Genomic DNA, 18,616 nt, shown 5'->3' on the forward strand with positions numbered 1-18,616 from the left:
GTGGGTAGCACGTAAAAGGCAATCCTCTCAGCATGAAGAGCTCCAATCTGAAGCTCCACCTCACTGGTAATGCCCTCAACGGAATCTAGTAGGGGTCTCCCGTCTATGGTGGTGATGATGCGGGGATGCTGCAGGGGGTGTATAGGAATGCCGAGGCGGAGAGCCATGTCTCGCTGAATAAAGTTACCTGCAGATCCCGAGTCCAAATACGCCAACTCTGAGAATCGCCTGTCACCGACTTTCACCTGTATGGAAACAGTTAACGGTAGAGAGGTATCACTCTCACCTAGGATGGCCTCTCTTACCTGTCCTAGGTGGAGGAGTTTTCCGGTCTTCTGGGACATTGCCGGCGGAAATGGTTAGAGCCACCACAATAGAGACACTATGGGAGGTGGAGCCGCATATTCATGACTGTAATCGGCGGCCCCACGTGACCGCTCATACAGTAGAAGGTGCGGCCAGGACAGGAAGCAGCGCCAGCGAGGGAGCCGGGTGAGTATTTTAATAACAGCGGGCGGGCGCACAGGGGGTGGGGACATGGATCTTTATGTTAAACACGAGAAACAAAAAACATAAAGGATAATTCATATCTTCTCTACAGCAAACGCTGCTGCAGAGAAGATATGAATGGCGGCTTCAGCACCACGTGGGGGGGACAGCGCTTACTGTAGCGCTGTCTCCTGCATGGCACACGGACAACGTCTGTGTGCGGTACATGTTTTACATGGACCCATTGACTTTAATGGGTCCGTGTAATCCGTGCGCTCCCAAGAACACTGACATGTCTCCGTGTTTGCGACACGGAGACACGGTCCGCAAAAAATCAATGACATCTGCACAGATGCATTGATTTCAATGTGTCTACGTGTGTCAGTGGCTCCGGTACGTGAGGAAACTGTCACCTCACGTACCGGAGCCACTGACGTGTGAAACCGGCCTAACAGTAGGTTAAGTTGCCATTACCTGCCTGTTAGTGCTTAGGTATATATATTTTTTTCTAAAGTCCAAGATATACCCTGTAAGGTCAATATTGGCTCCGTCAGTAAGGGGTTAAATCCCCCATACGGTATCAGAGATAGGGGTCTTTTTATTTACCTCTGTTTTATCGTCATTACAGAAAGGTGCAACACAGAGCCTAAAGACGTCCCCAGAGAATCTGTGAGCCACGCACCTTTGTAAGGACTATAAAAATTGGCACTAAATAAAAATTCCCCTATTCCTGGAACCCTATTGCAGATTTTAAAAAAACTTTGGCATGCTCAGGAAAAAAACGGAAATAAAATAGGAGCAATAACTGGGCAAAAGGTTTGACAGGTCTTCTTTATAACTGTCTCAGAATTAGCTTTTAATTGGATAAATAAGATGTCCTCTTCAGGTTTCCTCATTTTTCTCTGGCATATTATGACTGTATATTTGTACATAAACAAATTTTCATCTTCATTCTATCTTAACAGAAGCAAGTGGACCACCTGTGTTGATTTCGGTTTTTCATGTCCTTCAGCTTGAAAATTTTGTCATCTTTGAAGACATCATAACATTGAAACATTGTTGGATCCGCCAAGACTTTTGGATTTGCTGTAAAATTTATACAAATCTTTTCTCAAGTTAATATTTTTAATCTGCATGTAAATATAGATGAATCTTTACAATATTTGTTGTTGAAGTCTTTTTGTTTTTCTTATCGTGACAACTTTAACGCACCTCTCCAGCGGTTTTTTTTTTTCAGCGCTGGAGTGATGCTTCTAATCTAAGGTCCCTGCCCGTAGTCTTATACTTACCCACCACCATCTTCTACCGACGCCACTTTGGTTCCGCAGCGCCATCTTGCGACTTTCTGATTGGCCGAAAGTCAGAGGTGATAAGTCACAAGCTCTCAATGCAAGTCTATGAGAGCCAGATCTAGGCAGTGAGAGACTTGCCTTAAATGGCCTGCGGCTCTCTCTAACAAACTACTGGAGACCAACGAGAGCGGCGGCAATATAAAGCGTGGAGGATAAGTGCAAAAATAGGTGCACCATTCTAGCACTGCAGTTAGAAAAACAAAACACTGAAGTGGGGCTGTAATCTTTTTTTCAGTGTTGGCTCCTCAAAAATGATTTAATCCTATTGATACAAGATACTCTATAAAATAAAATGCATATGACAAAAAGGCAGTAACAAGGCTGCAATATTTACAGAATAAGCTTTTATAATCAGTTGTCTTCATCATGTGCAAGAGGTAGAAATAGAAAATAAGTCAAATAGTTATGCCAATAGTACACAAAAGTCTGTTGTGTATGACAAGTGCAGAAAACGATCATTTTGAAGTTTTGTAGTGTGTTCTTTTGTATTACACATTTTATAATAAAGGGGTTGTCATGCAAAGTACATTTTAATTAATACATCTTGGAAAAAAAAGAAAATATAAATAAAACAAGTTTCACAATTGGATGTGATAAAAAAAGTTCCTGTGCTGACATAGTCCTATAAATGTGCCCCTGCTGTGTAATAGCTGTGTCTACCATGAATCAGCTTTGATCCCCTGCTGTCCTGTCTGTGTACTCTTTTTGTTTCCTCCCTTGCCCAGGAGATTTGATATGTTTAGGCTATGTGCACACGTTCAGGTTTTTTCGCGTTTTTTTCGCGATAAAACCAAATAAGAAACTGCAGACATATGCATCCTATCATTTAGAATGCATTCTGCAATTTTTGTGCACATGATGCGTTTTTTTCCATGAAAAAAACGCATCGCGGTAAAAAAAAGCAGCATGTTCATTAATTTTGCATTTTTTTTCGCGTTTTCCCCGCTATTCTATGCATTTGGAAAAAATGCATCAAAAACGCGGAAAAAAAAACGTGGAAAAAACGCATGCGGATTTCTGGCAGAAATTACAGGTTTTTGTCAGGAAAATTTCTGCCAGAAATCCTGACGTGCGCACATAGCCTTAGACCATTTTCCTGCATGGTCAGACACCGACATTACACAGTATACAGCAGGGGCACATTTCTAAAATTATCTCAGAACAGAAATTTTTTTTTAACACATCTAATTGTGGAGCTTATGTTTATTCCCTGATTTATTGACTAACCTGTTAGTGACAGAGCCAATTTGGTACTTAATGACCAAGCCAATTTTTATAATTCTGACCACTGTCACTTTATGAAGTTATAGCTCTGGCATGAGGTATCCCACTGATTCTGAGTTTGTTTTTTTGTGACATATTATACTTCATTTTAATGGTAAAAATTATTCGATTTATCTTACATTTATTTATGAAAAAAATGGAAATTTGGCAAAAATTTTGAAAAATTAGCAATTTTCAAACTTTTAATTTTTGTACCCTTAAATCAGAGAGTGGTGTCACACCAAATAGTTAATAAATAACATTTCCCACATGTGAACTTTACATCAGCACTATTTTGGAAACATAATTTTTTTTAGGACATTATAAGGGATAAAAGTTCACCAGCGATTTCTCATTTTTCCAACAAAATTTACAAAACCATTTTTTTAGGGACCACCTCACATTTGAAGTAAGTTTGGGGGGTCAATATAACAGATAATAACCAAAAGAGACACCATACTGATACCTGCACCCCTTAATGTGTGAAAAAACACATTTAAGAAGTTTATTAACCCTTCAGGTTCTTCACAAGAACTAAAGCAATGTGGAAGGAAAAAATGAACATTTTACTTTTTTCGCAAAAAAATTACTTTGGAACCAAGCAATTTTATTTTCACAAAGGTATCAGGAGAAAATGGACCAAAAAATTTGTTGTGCAATTTCTCTTGAGTATGCCAATACCCCGTATGTGGGGGAAAGCCATTGTTTAGGCGCATGGCAGGGCTCTGAAGGGTGGGAGCACAGTTTGACTTTTTGAACGCAAAATTGGCTGGGCACCATTGGTGGGCGCCATGTCATGTTTGGAGACAGCCTGATGTACCTAAACAGTGGAAGCTCCCAATTATAACTCCAACCCTGACACTAATCCCAACCCTAATCATAACCCTAACCGTAATCCCAACCACCACCCTAACCCCAACACAACCCTAACCGTAGCTCTAGCCCCAACCCTGACCCTAGCCCAACCGTAACTCTAGCACTAATGGAAAAATGGAAATATATGGTTTTTTATTATTATTTTTACCTAACTAAGGATGTGATAAATAGGGGTTTGACTTACCGTATTTTCCGGCGTATAAGACGACTTTTTAACCCCTAAAAATTGCCCCAAAAGTCGGGGATCGTGTTATACTCCGGGTACAGGTGCACGGAGCGATCCTGGATGGTTCCCAGGGTCTGAAGGAGAGGAGACTCTCCTTCAGGCTCTGGGATCCATATTCATGTAAAAAATAAAGAATAAAAATACAAAATATGGATATACTCACCCCTCCGATGGACCCTGGCTCTGCCTGGCTCACGTGAGCGGTCGCATAACCGCAACGTCATCACAGGTCCTACGCTCAATGCATTCTTAGGAATGGAGGCAGACGCTTGCACTGCTGAGAGCCAGGGTCCGTCGGAGGGGTGAGTATATCCATATTTTTTATTCTTTATTTTTTACATGACTATGGATCCCAGGGCCTGAAGGAGAGTCGCCTCTCCTCCAGACCCTGGGAACCACACGCCGTATAAGATGACTGGGCGTATAAGATGACCCCCGTCTTATACGGCGGGTATATCCCAAATTCCATATTTTATATGGAAAAGTTGGGGGGCGTCTTATACGCCCAGTCGTCTTATACACCAGAAAATACGGTACTCTTTTTTTTATTTTGATCACTGTGATAGACCCTATCACACTGATCAAAATGAACCAATAGGAAAAATGTCCTATCGTTGCCGGGTTCCAGCCAGCAGATCTCGGCGGGCGTACTGTGCATGCACCTGCCATTTTCTTCCCGGATAAAGATATTGGGGGGCAGGGTTGGAGGTGACTGAAAGGGGGGGGGGGGGCTCGGGGGACCCCATTTCTCTCTCCTCTGATGTGCTAGATCATATCAGAGGAGAGAGAAATAAATAGAAAAGATTTTTTTTTTTTTTGCAGTCGCCGTTACGTTCACAACACTGGGGACGGTAAAAACTGACCCGAATCATGTTCTGTGAGGTCTCTGCTACAACCAGTTCACAGATCCCAGAGATTTTTTGGCGCTGGGGGGCGCTATACACTTATTTATGAGCGTCGTTAAAAATCAGCGCTGAGGAATAAGTATCCTTAAACAGTATGATTGAGCGCAGAGGTTTGACAGAGTATTTCAGGCATAATGGAAAATGTTGCCCATGGTTATGGCTGAGCATCCATAGTAAAAAAAATTAAAAAAAAGAAAGCACACACAAATAACGAAAAGCCGTTTCGCCACCTTGGGGAAGTTTAATGGGTTAATGAGAAAAAACATTGGTGACTGGTACTGTGACGGCATCTATCACATAGCCCAGTGGTACAGTCACAATTGTATCTGTTCTACGTCTGAGTGTAGAGGGTGCACAGTGTCAATACCCACCTTAGAGGGGTTGTCTGGTCCAAATGGATAAGTCTGCAGCCACTCTTTTGTGACTGCAGACTCATGAATCCCACAAGCGCACGCACGGATTTCGGCAGTGTCTGAGCCTGGACTGGAGGGTATGCATGTGTTATGCTAAATGTGGTGTTTTTTCCTCGTCTGTCTCGCGTTTGTCACTGTCCCATGTGTTTGTACCATCTGCAGTGGTGAGGCTAGCACCCTGGCCAGCCAGTGAACTAGCCAGGGCAGTGTGAGGGACAGGCTCAGGCTTGAACTCCGGTTGGGTCGTTGTACATATCGTGTACCTTGTGGGAATAAAAGGACAAGAAAAACCCAGTGTGGTTAAAGAAGTAAGAGGGTCAATTAACAGTAAAAAGAAAGCATTTAAACTACTACAGCAGGATGTCACCGTTGAAGCTCTAAAAAACTAATTAAAGCTGCTAAAAAGGAAACAGAAGCACATTGTTAAGGAGAGTAAAACTAATCCCAAACTGTTCTTCAACTACACTGTGTGCAGAATTATTGGGCAAGTTGTATTTTAGAGGATTATTTTTATTATTGATCAACAACTATATTCTCAATCAACCCAAAAGACTTATAAATATCAAAGCTTAATATTTTTGGAAGTTGGAGTGGGTATTTTTAGATTTGGCTATCTTAGGTGGATATCTGTTTGTGCAGGTAAGTATTACTGTGCAGAATTATTAGGCAATTTAATAAAAAACAAATATATTCCAATCTCACTTGTTTTTTTTCACCAGGTAAACCAATATAACTGCACAAAATTTAGAAATAAACATTTCTGATATGAAAAAACAAAACCCCAAAAAATTAGTGACCAATATAGCCAACTTTCTTTATGATGACACTCCAACCATAGATTCTGTCAGTTGCTTGATCTGTTTACGATCAGCATTGCGTGTAGCAGCCACCACAGCCTCCCAGACACTGTTCCGAGAGGTGGACTGTTTTCCCTCCCTGTAGATCTCACATTTTATGAGGGACCACAGTTTCTCTATGGGATTTAGATCAGGTGAACAAGGGGGCCATATCATTATTTTTTCTTCTTTGAGACCCTTACTGGCCAGCCACACTGTGGAGTAGTTGGAGGCATGTGATGGAGCATTGTCCTGCATGAAAATCATGTTTTTATTGAACGATACCGACTTCTTCCTGTACCGCTGCTTGAAGAAGCGGTCTTCCAGAAACTGGCAGTAGGTCTGGGAGTTGAGCTTCACTCCATCCTCAACCCGAAAAGGTCCCACAAGTTCATCTTTGATGATACCAGCCCATACCAGTACCCCACCTCCACCTTGCTGGCGTCTGAGTCGGAGTAGAGCTCTCTGCCCTTTACTGATCCAGCCTCTGGCCCATCAAGAGTCACTCTCAGTTCATCAGTCCATAAAACCTTTGAAAAATCAGTCTTAAGATATTTCTTGGCCCAGTCTTGACATTTTATCTTATGTTTCTTGTTCAAAGGTTGTAGTTTTTCAGTCTTCCTGAGTATCGCACACCTTGTGCTTTTTGTTACTCCAGTAACGTTGCAGCTCTGAAATATGGCAAAACTGGTGGCAAATGGCATCTTGGCAGCTTCACGCTTGATTTTCCTCAATTCATGGGCAGTTATTTTGCGTCTTTTTTGCACAACACGCTTCTTGCGACCCTGTTGGCTATTTGCCATGAAACGCTTGATTCTTCGGTGATCACGCTTCAAAAGTTTGGTAATTTGAAGACTGCTGCATCCCTCTGCAAGACATCTCACAATTTTAGACTTTTTAGAGTCCGTCAAATCTCTCTTCTGACCCATTTTGCCAAAGGAAAGGAAGTTGCCTAATAATTAAGGACACCTTATATAGGGTTTTAATGTCATTAGACAACACCCCTCCTCATTACAGAGATGCACATCACCTGATTTACTTAAATGGTAGTTGGCTCTCAAGCCTGAACAGGTTGGAGTAGGACAACATGAATAAAAAGTATCATGTGATCAAAATACAACTTGCCTAATAATTCTGGACACAGTGTATATCAATAGTAAAAGAATCATAAGTGAAAGTGTAGGCCCCTTAAAGGGAACCTGTAACCCCCTTTTTCGATTTGAGATAAAAATATGGTTCAATTGTGCCTGAGCTCTGCTTTACAGCAGTACCTTTCATATCCCCCGATGCCCAACCTTTGCTTATAAAATTCCTTTGTAATCTCTCCGTTTTCGTATGTAAATTACCCCGCTCCGATGGGCGGGGCCTATTCGCCGTCTCTCCCCCCGCTCCTCGGTGTGCTTGATGTAACGAGATCTGTGAATAGCACAGATCCCGTACAGTTTCTGTTCATGCACATTGAATTGGCCTCTAGCGCCTGCGCAGTATGCTTTGCCCAACTGTGGTCAAAGCATAAAATCACTATTGCGCATGCGCCGGCATTTTCCATGACGTTCTGTGCCCCGGAAGTCTTGCCATGCAAGGGGGCATAGAGCGTAATGAGAAATGCATCGGACCGAGGCAATTTACATATGAAAACGGAGAGATTACAAGGCTATTTTATAAGCAAAGGTTGGGATCGGGGGATAAGAAAGGTACTACTGTAAAGCAGAGCTCAGGCACAATTGAACCATATTTTTATCTCAAATCAAAAAAAAGGGGTGACGGGTTCCCATTAAAAAATTGTGAGGAAAGAATGGTTGTAGATGACGAGGAAAAAGCTAATATATTAAATACCTTCTTCTCCACGGTATTCACGGTCGAAAATGAAATGCTAGGTGAAATACCGAGAGAGAAAGAAAACCCTATATTAAGAGTCACCTATCTAACCCAAGAAGAGGTGCGAAACCGGCTAAATAAGATTAAAATAGATAAATCTCTGGGTCCGGATGGCATACACCCACGAGTACTAAGAGAACTAAGTAATGTAATAGACAAGCCATTATTTCTTATATTTAGGGACTCTATAGCGATGGTGTCTGTTCCACAGGACTGGTATGGCAAATGTTGTAGCAATATTCAAAAAGGCCTCTAAACGTGAACTTGGAAATTGTAGGACAGTAAGTCTAACCTCTATTGTTGGTAAAATATTTGAAGGGTTTCTGAGGGATGTTAGTCTGGATTATCTCAATGAGAATAACTGTTTAACTCCATACCAGCATGGGTTTATGAGGAATTGCTCCTGTCAAACCAATCTAATCAGTTTTTATCGAGGTAAGTTATAGAATGGACCAAGGTGTGAGTCATTGGACGTGGTATATCTTGATTTTTCCGAAGCGTTTGATGCCGTGCCACACAAGAGGTTGGTACACAAAATGAGAATACTGGGTCTGGGAGAAAAGGTGTGTAAATGGGTAAGTAGCTGACTTACTGATAGAAAGCAGAAGATGATTATAAATGGGATATTCTCAAACTGGGTCCCTGTAACCAGTGGGGTACTGCAGGTGTTGGGATTTATTCTTTTCAACATTTATTAACAATCTGGTACAAGATTTACACAGTAAAATATCGATATTTGCAGATGATACAAAATTATGTAAAGTAGTCAAATACAAGAGAAGATATTCTGCTACAGATGGATCTGGATAAGTTGGAAACTTGGGCCGAAAGGTGACAGATGCGGTTTAGCAATAATAAATGTAAGGTGATACACATGGGAAGAAGGAATCAATATAACCTTTACACACTGAACGGGAAACCACTAGGTAAATCTGACATGGAGAAGGACTCGGGGATCCTAGTTAATGATAAACTTACCTGGAGCAGCCAGTGCCAGGCAGCGGCTGCCAAGGCAAACAGGATCATGGGGTGCATTAAAAGAGGTCTGGATACACATGATGAGAGCATTATACTGCCTCTGTACAAATGCCTGGTTAGACCGCACATGGAGTACTGTGTACAGTTTTGGACACTGGTGCTCTGGAAGGATATAATGGAACTAGAGCGAGTACAAAGGAGGGCAGCAAAATTAATAAAATGAATGGGGGAACAACAATACCCAGAGAGATTAGGATTATTTAGTCTAAACAAAAGACGACTGAGGGGCGATCTAATAACCATGTATAAGTATATAAGGGGACAATACAAATATCTCTCCCAGGATCTGTTTATACCAAGGAATGTGACGGTCACAAGGGGGCATTCTCTGCGTTGGGAGGAGAGAAGGTTTTTCCACCAACATAGAAGAGGATTCTTTACTGTTAGGTGTGATGCAGCGATCACTAAGAGGTTGGGGAATACTCTCTTGGCAACGGGATAAATGCACACAGGAACACTTTTTCTTCAAAAGTTCAACTGGGTTTATTACTCCATAAGCCCCAGCGGCACATGAAACAGTCTATTTGGTTTATTCATGTATCGTAAACCGCAACCACGAACGGTTCATTACATCACTTCATGTACGGCTTCATCTCACAGACACAAAACATGCCGGACTTCTCACTTCGTCCAGTTATCATGGGTGACTGTACGCTGAACGGGTCATTATATCCTCCGGAGAAGCTGCCCTATGGGGTTCACCACTTGCTTGACAGACACATACCAGTCAGTTCCAGACCCACCGAAGAACGGTAGCTTCCCCATCACAGTGGCCATCACCGGCTCTGCAGACCCATGGCCTCACCTCGTGCTCTTCAGGGATCTGGTCCACACACAGGACCTTCCAACACCCAGGCCTTTTCTCACAGAACCATTCAGGTCCATAAACTCAGAACCATGTGACCTCGTGTCACATTATGAAGCTGTAACCACCCGCATAGGTGGGAGGTGTGTGTGGCTAGTCAGACCCGCCCAGCTCTCCGTCCAACCCTGTAAGCCTCCCTTTAAAACTACAGAAATACTTGTGGGACTACAGGTTCCAGAACAACCTTCAGGCTTACAGCGCAGATTATCTTCCTCTGCGACACATACCGGCCATTCACAATAATGCCGGACTTTGTCTCATCACCACAGTTATGCCTGCGACTGCCATGCATTCCTATGACCTCAATACGCCTCTGCGTATTCTGAGAAGACAATGCAGCTACATAACAGTAACGGGTCACTGCCTCACATAGGGCAGTGAGAATCTGGAATTCCTTGCCAGAGGTGGTGATGGCGAACTCAGTCAAGGGATTCAAGAGAGGCCTGGATGTCTTCCTGGAGCGTAACAATATTGTATCTTACAGTTGTTAGGTTCTTTAGAAGGACGTAGATCTGGGGATTTATTCTGCCGGAATATAGGCTGAACTGGATGGACAAATGTCTTTTTTCAGCCTTGCTAACTATGTAACTACTAGATGGTGGCTGTCATGATCCCAATGGCAGGGGATCACTAAAGGACAAGCACAGATACAAACAAGCTCTAGGGCGATGGAACCTGAGCTGACCGCGACCCTGAACCTAACACACAAATAAAAGTAGCCGGGGAACGTGCCTACGATGATCCTAGACGTCTCGCTCCAGCCGAAGATCTAACTTCCCCTATTAGAAGAAACACAGACCTCTCTTGCCTCCAGAGAAATCCCCCACAGAAATAGCAGCCCCCCACATATAATGACGGTGAAATGAGAGGAAAGCACATACGCAGTATGAAAACAGTTTCAGCAAAATGAGGCCCGCTAAAGCTAGATAGCAGAGGATACAAAAGTGAACTGCGCGGTCAGCGAAAAACCCTTCAAAAAACCATCCTGAAATTACTTGAACTCATGTGCCAACTCATGGTACATGAGGAGCAATTTCAGCCCACTAGAGCAACCAGCAGCAAGAATCACATATCTGCAGGCTGGACTAAAAACCAAATAAAGCAAAACACCAAAACAGGAAAATCCAAACTTAGCTTGACCAGAAGGTTCTAGGAGCAGGGAGCAGAGGTAACAAGACACACTGGATACATTGATAACCGGCGAGAAAATGCCAGCAAAGCCAGGTTAAATAGGAAACTCCCATATGCTGATGGAACAGGTGGAACCCAGAAACCCAGGAAAGACAAGTCACCCAGTACCATCAGTAACCACCAGAGGGAGCCCAAAAACAGAACTCACAACAGTACCCCCCCCCTTGAGGAGGGGTCACCGAACCCTCACGAGAACCACCAGGGCGACCAGGATGAGCCCTATGAAAAGCGCGAACCAAATCACCAGCATGAACATCCGAGGCAACCACCCAAGAATTATCCTCCTGACCATAACCTTTCCACTTGACCAAATACTGGAGTTTCCGTCTGGAAACACGAGAATCCAAGATCTTCTCCACAACATACTCCAATTCTCCCTCCACCAGCACTGGAGCAGGAGGCTCAAGCGAAGGAACAACAGGTACCTCATACTTCCGCAACAACGACCGATGGAACACATTATGAATAGCAAACGATGCCGGGAGATCCAAACGAAACGACACAGGGTTAAGAATTTCCAAGATCCTATAGGGACCGATGAACCGAGGCTTGAACTTAGGAGAAGAGACCTTCATAGGAACAAAACGAGAAGACAACCACACCAAGTCACCAACAAGAAGTCGAGGACCCACGCGGCGACGGCGATTAGCAAACTGCTGAGCCTTCTCCTGGGACAACTTTAAATTGTCCACCACATGACTCCAAATCCGATGCAACCTATCCACCACCATGTCCACTCCAGGACAATCAGAAGGTTCCACCTGACCAGAGGAAAAACGAGGATGAAACCCCGAATTACAAAAGAAAGGAGAAACCAAGGTAGCAGAACTAGCCCGATTATTAAGGGCAAACTCGGCCAGCGGCAAAAAGGTAACCCAGTCATCCTGATCAGCAGAAACAAAACACCTTAAATAAGTTTCCAAGGTCTGATTAGTTCGTTCAGTCTGGCCATTCGTCTGAGGATGGAATGCAGACGAAAAGGACAAATCAATGCCCATCTTAGCACAGAACGTCCGCCAAAATCTAGACACAAACTGGGATCCCCTGTCAGAAACGATGTTCTCAGGAATCCCATGCAAACGAACCACATTCTGAAAAAACAGGGACCAACTCAAAGGAGGAAGGCAACTTAGGCAAGGGTACCAGATGAACCATTTTAGAAAAGCGATCACACACAACCCAGATGACGGACATTTTTTGAGAGACAGGGAGATCCGAAATAAAGTCCATGGAAATGTGCGTCCAAGGCCTCTTCGGGATAGGCAAAGGTGACAACAATCCACTGGCCCGAGAACAGCAAGGCTTAGCCCGAGCACAAACCTCACAAGACTGCACAAAAGAACGCACATCCCTCGACAAGGAAGGCCACCAAAAAGACCTGGCCACCAAGTCTCTAGTACCAAATATTCCAGGATGACCTGCCAACGCAGAAGAATGGACCTCGGAGATGACTCTACTGGTCCAATTATCCGGAACAAACAGTCTCTCAGGCGGACAACGATCAGGTTTACCCGCCTGAAACTCCTGCAAAGCACGTCGCAAGTCTGGGGAGACAGCAGACAAAATCACCCCATCCCTAAGGATACCAGAGGGCTCAGAATTTCCAAGGGAGTCAGGCACAAAACTCCTAGAAAGAGCATCCGCCTTCACATTCTTTGAACCTGACAGGTATGAAACCACAAAATTGAAACGAGAGAAAAACAGTGACCAACGAGCCTGTCTAGGATTCAGACGCCTGGCAGACTCAAGGTAAATCAAATTTTTGTGATCAGTCAAGACCACCACACGATGTCTAGCACCCTCTAGCCAATGACGCCACTCCTCAAATGCCCACTTCATGGCCAAAAGTTCCCGATTACCAACATCATAATTCCGCTCAGCTGGCGAAAACTTTCTAGAAAAAAACGCGCATGGCTTCATCACTGAGCCATCGGAGCTTCTCTGTGACAAAACCTCCCCCGCTCCAATCTCGGAAGCATCAACCTCAACCTGAAAAGGGAGCGAAACATCTGGCTGACGCAACACAGGAGCAGAAGAAAACTGGCGTTTAAGTTCCTGAAAGGCCTCCACAGCCGCAGGAGACCAATTAGCAACATCAGCACCCTTCTTAGTCAAATCCGTCAAAGGCTTAACAACACTAGAAAAATTAGTTATAAAACGACGATAGAAATTAGCAAAGCCCAAGAACTTCTGTAGACTCTTAAGAGATGTAGGCTGCGTCCAGTCACAAATAGCCTGAACCTTGACGGGATCCATCTCAATAGTAAAAGGGGAAAAAATATACCCCAAGAAAGAAATCTTCTGGACTCCAAAGAGACACTTTGAGCCTTTTACAAACAAGGAATTGGCCCGCAGGACCTGAAACACCTTCCTGACCTGCTGAACATGAGACTCCCAGTCATCAGAAAAAAACAAAATATCATCCAAATACACAATCATAAATTTATCCAGATATTCACGGAAAATATCGTGCATAAAGGACTGGAAGACTGAAGGAGCATTAGAAAGTCCAAAAGGCATTACCAAATACTCAAAATGGCCCTCAGGCGTATTAAATGCGGTTTTCCACTCATCACCTTGCTTTATTCGTATAAGATTATACGCACCCCGAAGATCAATCTTAGTGAACCATTTAGCCCCCTTAATGCGAGCAAACAAATCAGTCAACAATGGCAAAGGATACTGATATTTTACGGTAATCTTATTCAAAAGACGATAATCTATACAAGGCCTCAAGGAACCATCTTTTTTGGCCACGAAAAAAAAACCTGCTCCCAAAGGGGACAAAGATGGACGGATATGTCCCTTTTCCAAGGACTCCTTAACATAATCCCGCATAGCAGTATGGTCTGGCACTGACAGATTGAACAAACGACCTTTAGGAAATTTACTGCCTGGAATTAAATTTATAGCACAATCGCAATCCCTGTGAGGAGGAAGCGAACTGAGCTTAGGCTCCTCAAAAACATCCCGATAGTCAGACAAAAACACAGGAATCTCAGAAGGAGTAGATGAAGCGATAGAAATCGGAGGTGCATCATCATGAACCCCCTGACAACCCCAGCTTAACACAGACATTGATTTCCAGTCAAGGACTGGATTATGAGTTTGTAACCATGGCAGACCAAGTACTGGAACATCATGCAAATTATACAGTACCAGGAAGCGAATCACCTCCTGGTGAACGGGAGTCATACGCATGGTCACTTGTGTCCAGTACTGAGGTTTATTCATAGCCAAAGGTGTAGAGTCAATTCCCTTCAAAGGAATAGGGACTTCTAGAGGCTCCAGACTAAACCCACAGCGATTGGCAAATGACCAATCCATAAGACTCAGGGCAGCGCCTGAATCCACATAGGCATCGACGGAAATGGATGATAATGAACAAATCAGAGTCACAGACAGAATGAACTTAGACTGTAAAGTACTAATGGCAACAGACTTATCAACCTTTTTTGTGCGTTTAGAGCATGCTGATATAACATGAGCTGAATCACCACAATAAAAGCACAACCCTTTTTTCCGCCTATACTTTTGCCGTTCACTTCTGGACTGAATTCTATCACATTGCATTATCTCAGGTGACGGTTCAGACGACACCGCCAAATGATGCACAGGTTTGCGCTCCCGTAAACGCCGATCAATCTGAACAGCCATAGTCATAGACTCATTCAGACCAGCAGGCGCAGGGAACCCCACCATAACATCTTTAATGGCCTCAGAAAGGCCATCTCTAAACTTTGCAGCCAGAGCGCACTCATTCCACTGAGTAAGTACCGACCACTTCCGAAATTTTTGACAAAAAATTTCTGCTTCATCTTGCCCCTGAGAGAGGGCCAACAAAGCTTTTTCAGCCTGAATCTCTTGGTTAGGTTCCTCATAGAGCAAACCTAATGCCAGAAAAAACGCATCCGCATTAAGCAACGCAGGGTCCCCTGGTGCCAATGCAAATGCCCAATCCTGAGGGTCACCCCGCAGGAAAGATATAATTATCTTGACTTGCTGAGCAGAGTCTCCAGAGGAGCGAGATTTCAAAGAAAGAAACAACTTGCAATTGTTCCTAAAATTCAGAAAACGAGATCTATTTCCAGAAAAAAACTCTGGGACAGGAATTCTAGGTTCAGACATAGGAGCATGTACAACAAAATCCTGTATATTTTGAACCTTAGTGGCAAGATTATTCAGGCTGGAAGCCAAACTCTGGACGTCCATGATAAACAGCTGGGATCAGAGCCATTCAAAGATTAAGAGGAGGAGGAAGTAGCCACGCTGCAATAAGGCTAGGCAGCAAACTCTGAGGGAAAGAGAAAAAAAAAAAAAAAAAACTTCCTCAGACTACTTATCCTCCTACTTCAGCCAATACAATTAACACTTTGTGGGCCGGTTATACTGTCATGATCCCAATGGCAGGGGATCACTAAAGGACAAGCACAGATACAAACAAGCTCTAGGGCGATGGAACCTGAGCTGACCGCGACCCTGAACCTAACACACAAATAAAAGTAGCCGGGGAACGTGCCTACGATGATCCTAGACGTCTGGCTCCAGCCGAAGATCTAACTTCCCCTATTAGAAGAAACACAGACCTCTCTTGCCTCCAGAGAAATCCCCCACAGAAATAGCAGCCCCCCACATATAATGACGGTGAAATGAGAGGAAAGCACATACGCAGTATGAAAACAGTTTCAGCAAAATGAGGCCCGCTAAAGCTAGATAGCAGAGGATACAAAAGTGAACTGCGCGGTCAGCGAAAAACCCTTCAAAAAACCATCCTGAAATTACTTGAACTCATGTGCCAACTCATGGTACATGAGGAGCAATTTCAGCCCACTAGAGCAACCAGCAGCAAGAATCACATATCTGCAGGCTGGACTAAAAACCAAATAAAGCAAAACACCAAAACAGGAAAATCCAAACTTAGCTTGACCAGAAGGTTCTAGGAGCAGGGAGCAGAGGTAACAAGACACACTGGATACATTGATAACCGGCGAGGAAATGCCAGCAAAGCCAGGTTAAATAGGAAACTCCCATATGCTGATGGAACAGGTGGAACCCAGAAACCCAGGAAAGACAAGTCACCCAGTACCATCAGTAACCACCAGAGGGAGCCCAAAAACAGAACTCACAACAGGTGGCCCGATTCTAACGCATTGGGTATTCTAGAATATGTATGTCCACATAGTATATTGCCCAGCCCACGTAGTATATTGCCCAGCCACGTAGTATATTGCCCAGTCATGTAGTATATTGCCCAGCCACGTAGTATATTGCCCAGTCACGTACTATATTGCCCAGCCACGTAGTATATTGCCCAGTCACGTAGTGTATTGCCCAATCACGTAGTATATTGCCCTGTCCGCGTAGTATATTGCACAGCCCGCTTAGTACATTGCCCAGCGTGCGTAGTACATTGCCCAGCCCGCGTAGTATATAGCAATGTGGGCATCATATCTGTTGTGAGTTCTGTTTTTGGGCTCCCTCTGGTGGTTACTGATGGTACTGGGTGACTTGTCTTTCCTGGGTCTCTGGGTTCCACCTGTTCCATCAGAATATGGGAGTTTCCTATTTAACCTGGCTTTGCTGGCATTTCCTCGCCGGTTATCAATGTATCCAGTGTGTCTTGTTACCTCTGCTCCCTGCTCCTAGAACCTTCTGGTCAAGCTAAGTTTGGATTTTCCTGTTTTGGTGTTTTGCTTTATTTGGTTTTTAGTCCAGCCTGCAGATATTTGTTTCTTTGCTGCTGGTTGCTCTAGTGGGCTGAAATTGCTCCTCATGTACCATGAGTTGGCACATGAGTTCAAGTAATTTCAGGATGGTTTTTTGAAGGGTTTTTCGCTGACCGCGCAGATCACTTTTGTATCCTCTGCTATCTAGCTTTAGCGGGCCTCATTTTGCTGAAACTGTTTTCATACTGCGTATGTGCTTTCCTCTCATTTCACCGTCATTATATGTGGGGGGCTGCTATTTCTGTGGGGTGTTTCTCTGGAGGCAAGAGAGGTCTGTGTTTCTTCTAATAGGGGAAGTTAGATCTTCGGCTGGAGCGAGACGTCTAGGATCATCGTAGGCACGTTCCCCGGCTACTTTTATTTGTGTGTTAGGTTCAGGGTCGCGGTCAGCTCAGGTTCCATCGCCCTAGAGCTTGTTTGTATCTGTGCTTGTCCTTTAGTGATCCCCTGCCATTGGGATCATGACAGTATAACCGGCCCACAAAGTGTTAATTGTATTGGCTGAAGTAGGAGGATAAGTAGTCTGAGGAAGTTTTTTTTTTTTTTTTTCTCTCTTTCCCTCAGAGTTTGCTGCCTAGCCTTATTGCAGAGTGGCTACTTCCTCCTCCTCTTAATCTTTGAATGGCTCTGATCCCAGCTGTTTATCATGGACGTCCAGAGTTTGGCTTCCAGCCTGAATAATCTTGCCGCTAAGGTTCAAAATATACAGGATTTTGTTGTACATGCTCCTATGTCTGAACCTAGAATTCCTGTCCCAGAGTTTTTTTCTGGAGATAGATCTCGTTTTCTGAATTTTAGGAACAATTGCAAGTTGTTTCTTTCTTTGAAATCTCGCTCCTCTGGAGACCCTGCTCAGCAAGTCAAGATTATTATATCTTTCCTGCGGGGTGACCCTCAGGATTGGGCATTTGCATTGGCACCAGGGGACCCTGCGTTGCTTAATGCGGATGCGTTTTTTCTGGCATTGGGTTTGCTCTATGAGGAACCTAACCAAGAGATTCAGGCTGAAAAAGCTTTGTTGGCCCTCTCTCAGGGGCAAGATGAAGCAGAAATTTATTGTCAAAAATTTCGGAAGTGGTCGGTGCTTACTCAGTGGAATGAGTGCGCCCTGACTGCAAAGTTCAGAGATGGCCTTTCTGAGGCCATTAAAGATGTTATGGTGGGGTTCCCTGCGCCTACTGGCCTGAATGAGTCTATGACTATGGCTATTCAGATTGATCGGCGTTTACGGGAGCGCAAACCTGTGCATCATTTGGCGGTGTCGTCTGAACCGTCACCTGAGATAATGCAATGTGATAGAATTCAGTCCAGAAGTGAACGGCAAAATTATAGGCGGAAAAAAAGGTTGTGCTTTTATTGTGGTGATTCAGCTCATGTTATATCAGCATGCTCTAAACGCACAAAAAAGGTTGATAAGTCTGTTGCCATTAGTACTTTACAGTCTAAGTTCATTCTGTCTGTGACTCTGATTTGTTCATTATCATCCATTTCCGTCGATGCCTATGTGGATTCAGGCGCTGCCCTGAGTCTTATGGATTGGTCATTTGCCAATCGTTGT

At 43.8% G+C, this 18,616-nt stretch overlaps 1 protein-coding gene across 2 annotated transcripts in view; it reads left to right on the forward strand.

The window, feature by feature from the left end:
* ZSWIM9 (zinc finger SWIM-type containing 9) overlaps positions 1-1,651 on the forward strand; it is a 93,351-nt gene extending 91,700 nt beyond the window's left edge. For both annotated transcript variants that reach the window (XM_069741929.1, XM_069741930.1), the window contains one exon: positions 1,455-1,651. Coding sequence is in view for 1 of the 2 variants with exons in the window: in XM_069741930.1 (XP_069598031.1) it covers positions 1,455-1,478 (24 nt within the window). In the remaining variant the exon portion in view is untranslated. The remainder of the gene's footprint in view (positions 1-1,454) is intronic.
* Positions 1,652-18,616: the final 16,965 nt, after the last annotated feature.

Source organism: Ranitomeya imitator, chromosome 10, assembly GCF_032444005.1.
Source record: "Ranitomeya imitator isolate aRanImi1 chromosome 10, aRanImi1.pri, whole genome shotgun sequence".
In the NCBI taxonomy this organism is placed as follows: Eukaryota; Metazoa; Chordata; class Amphibia; order Anura; family Dendrobatidae; genus Ranitomeya; species Ranitomeya imitator.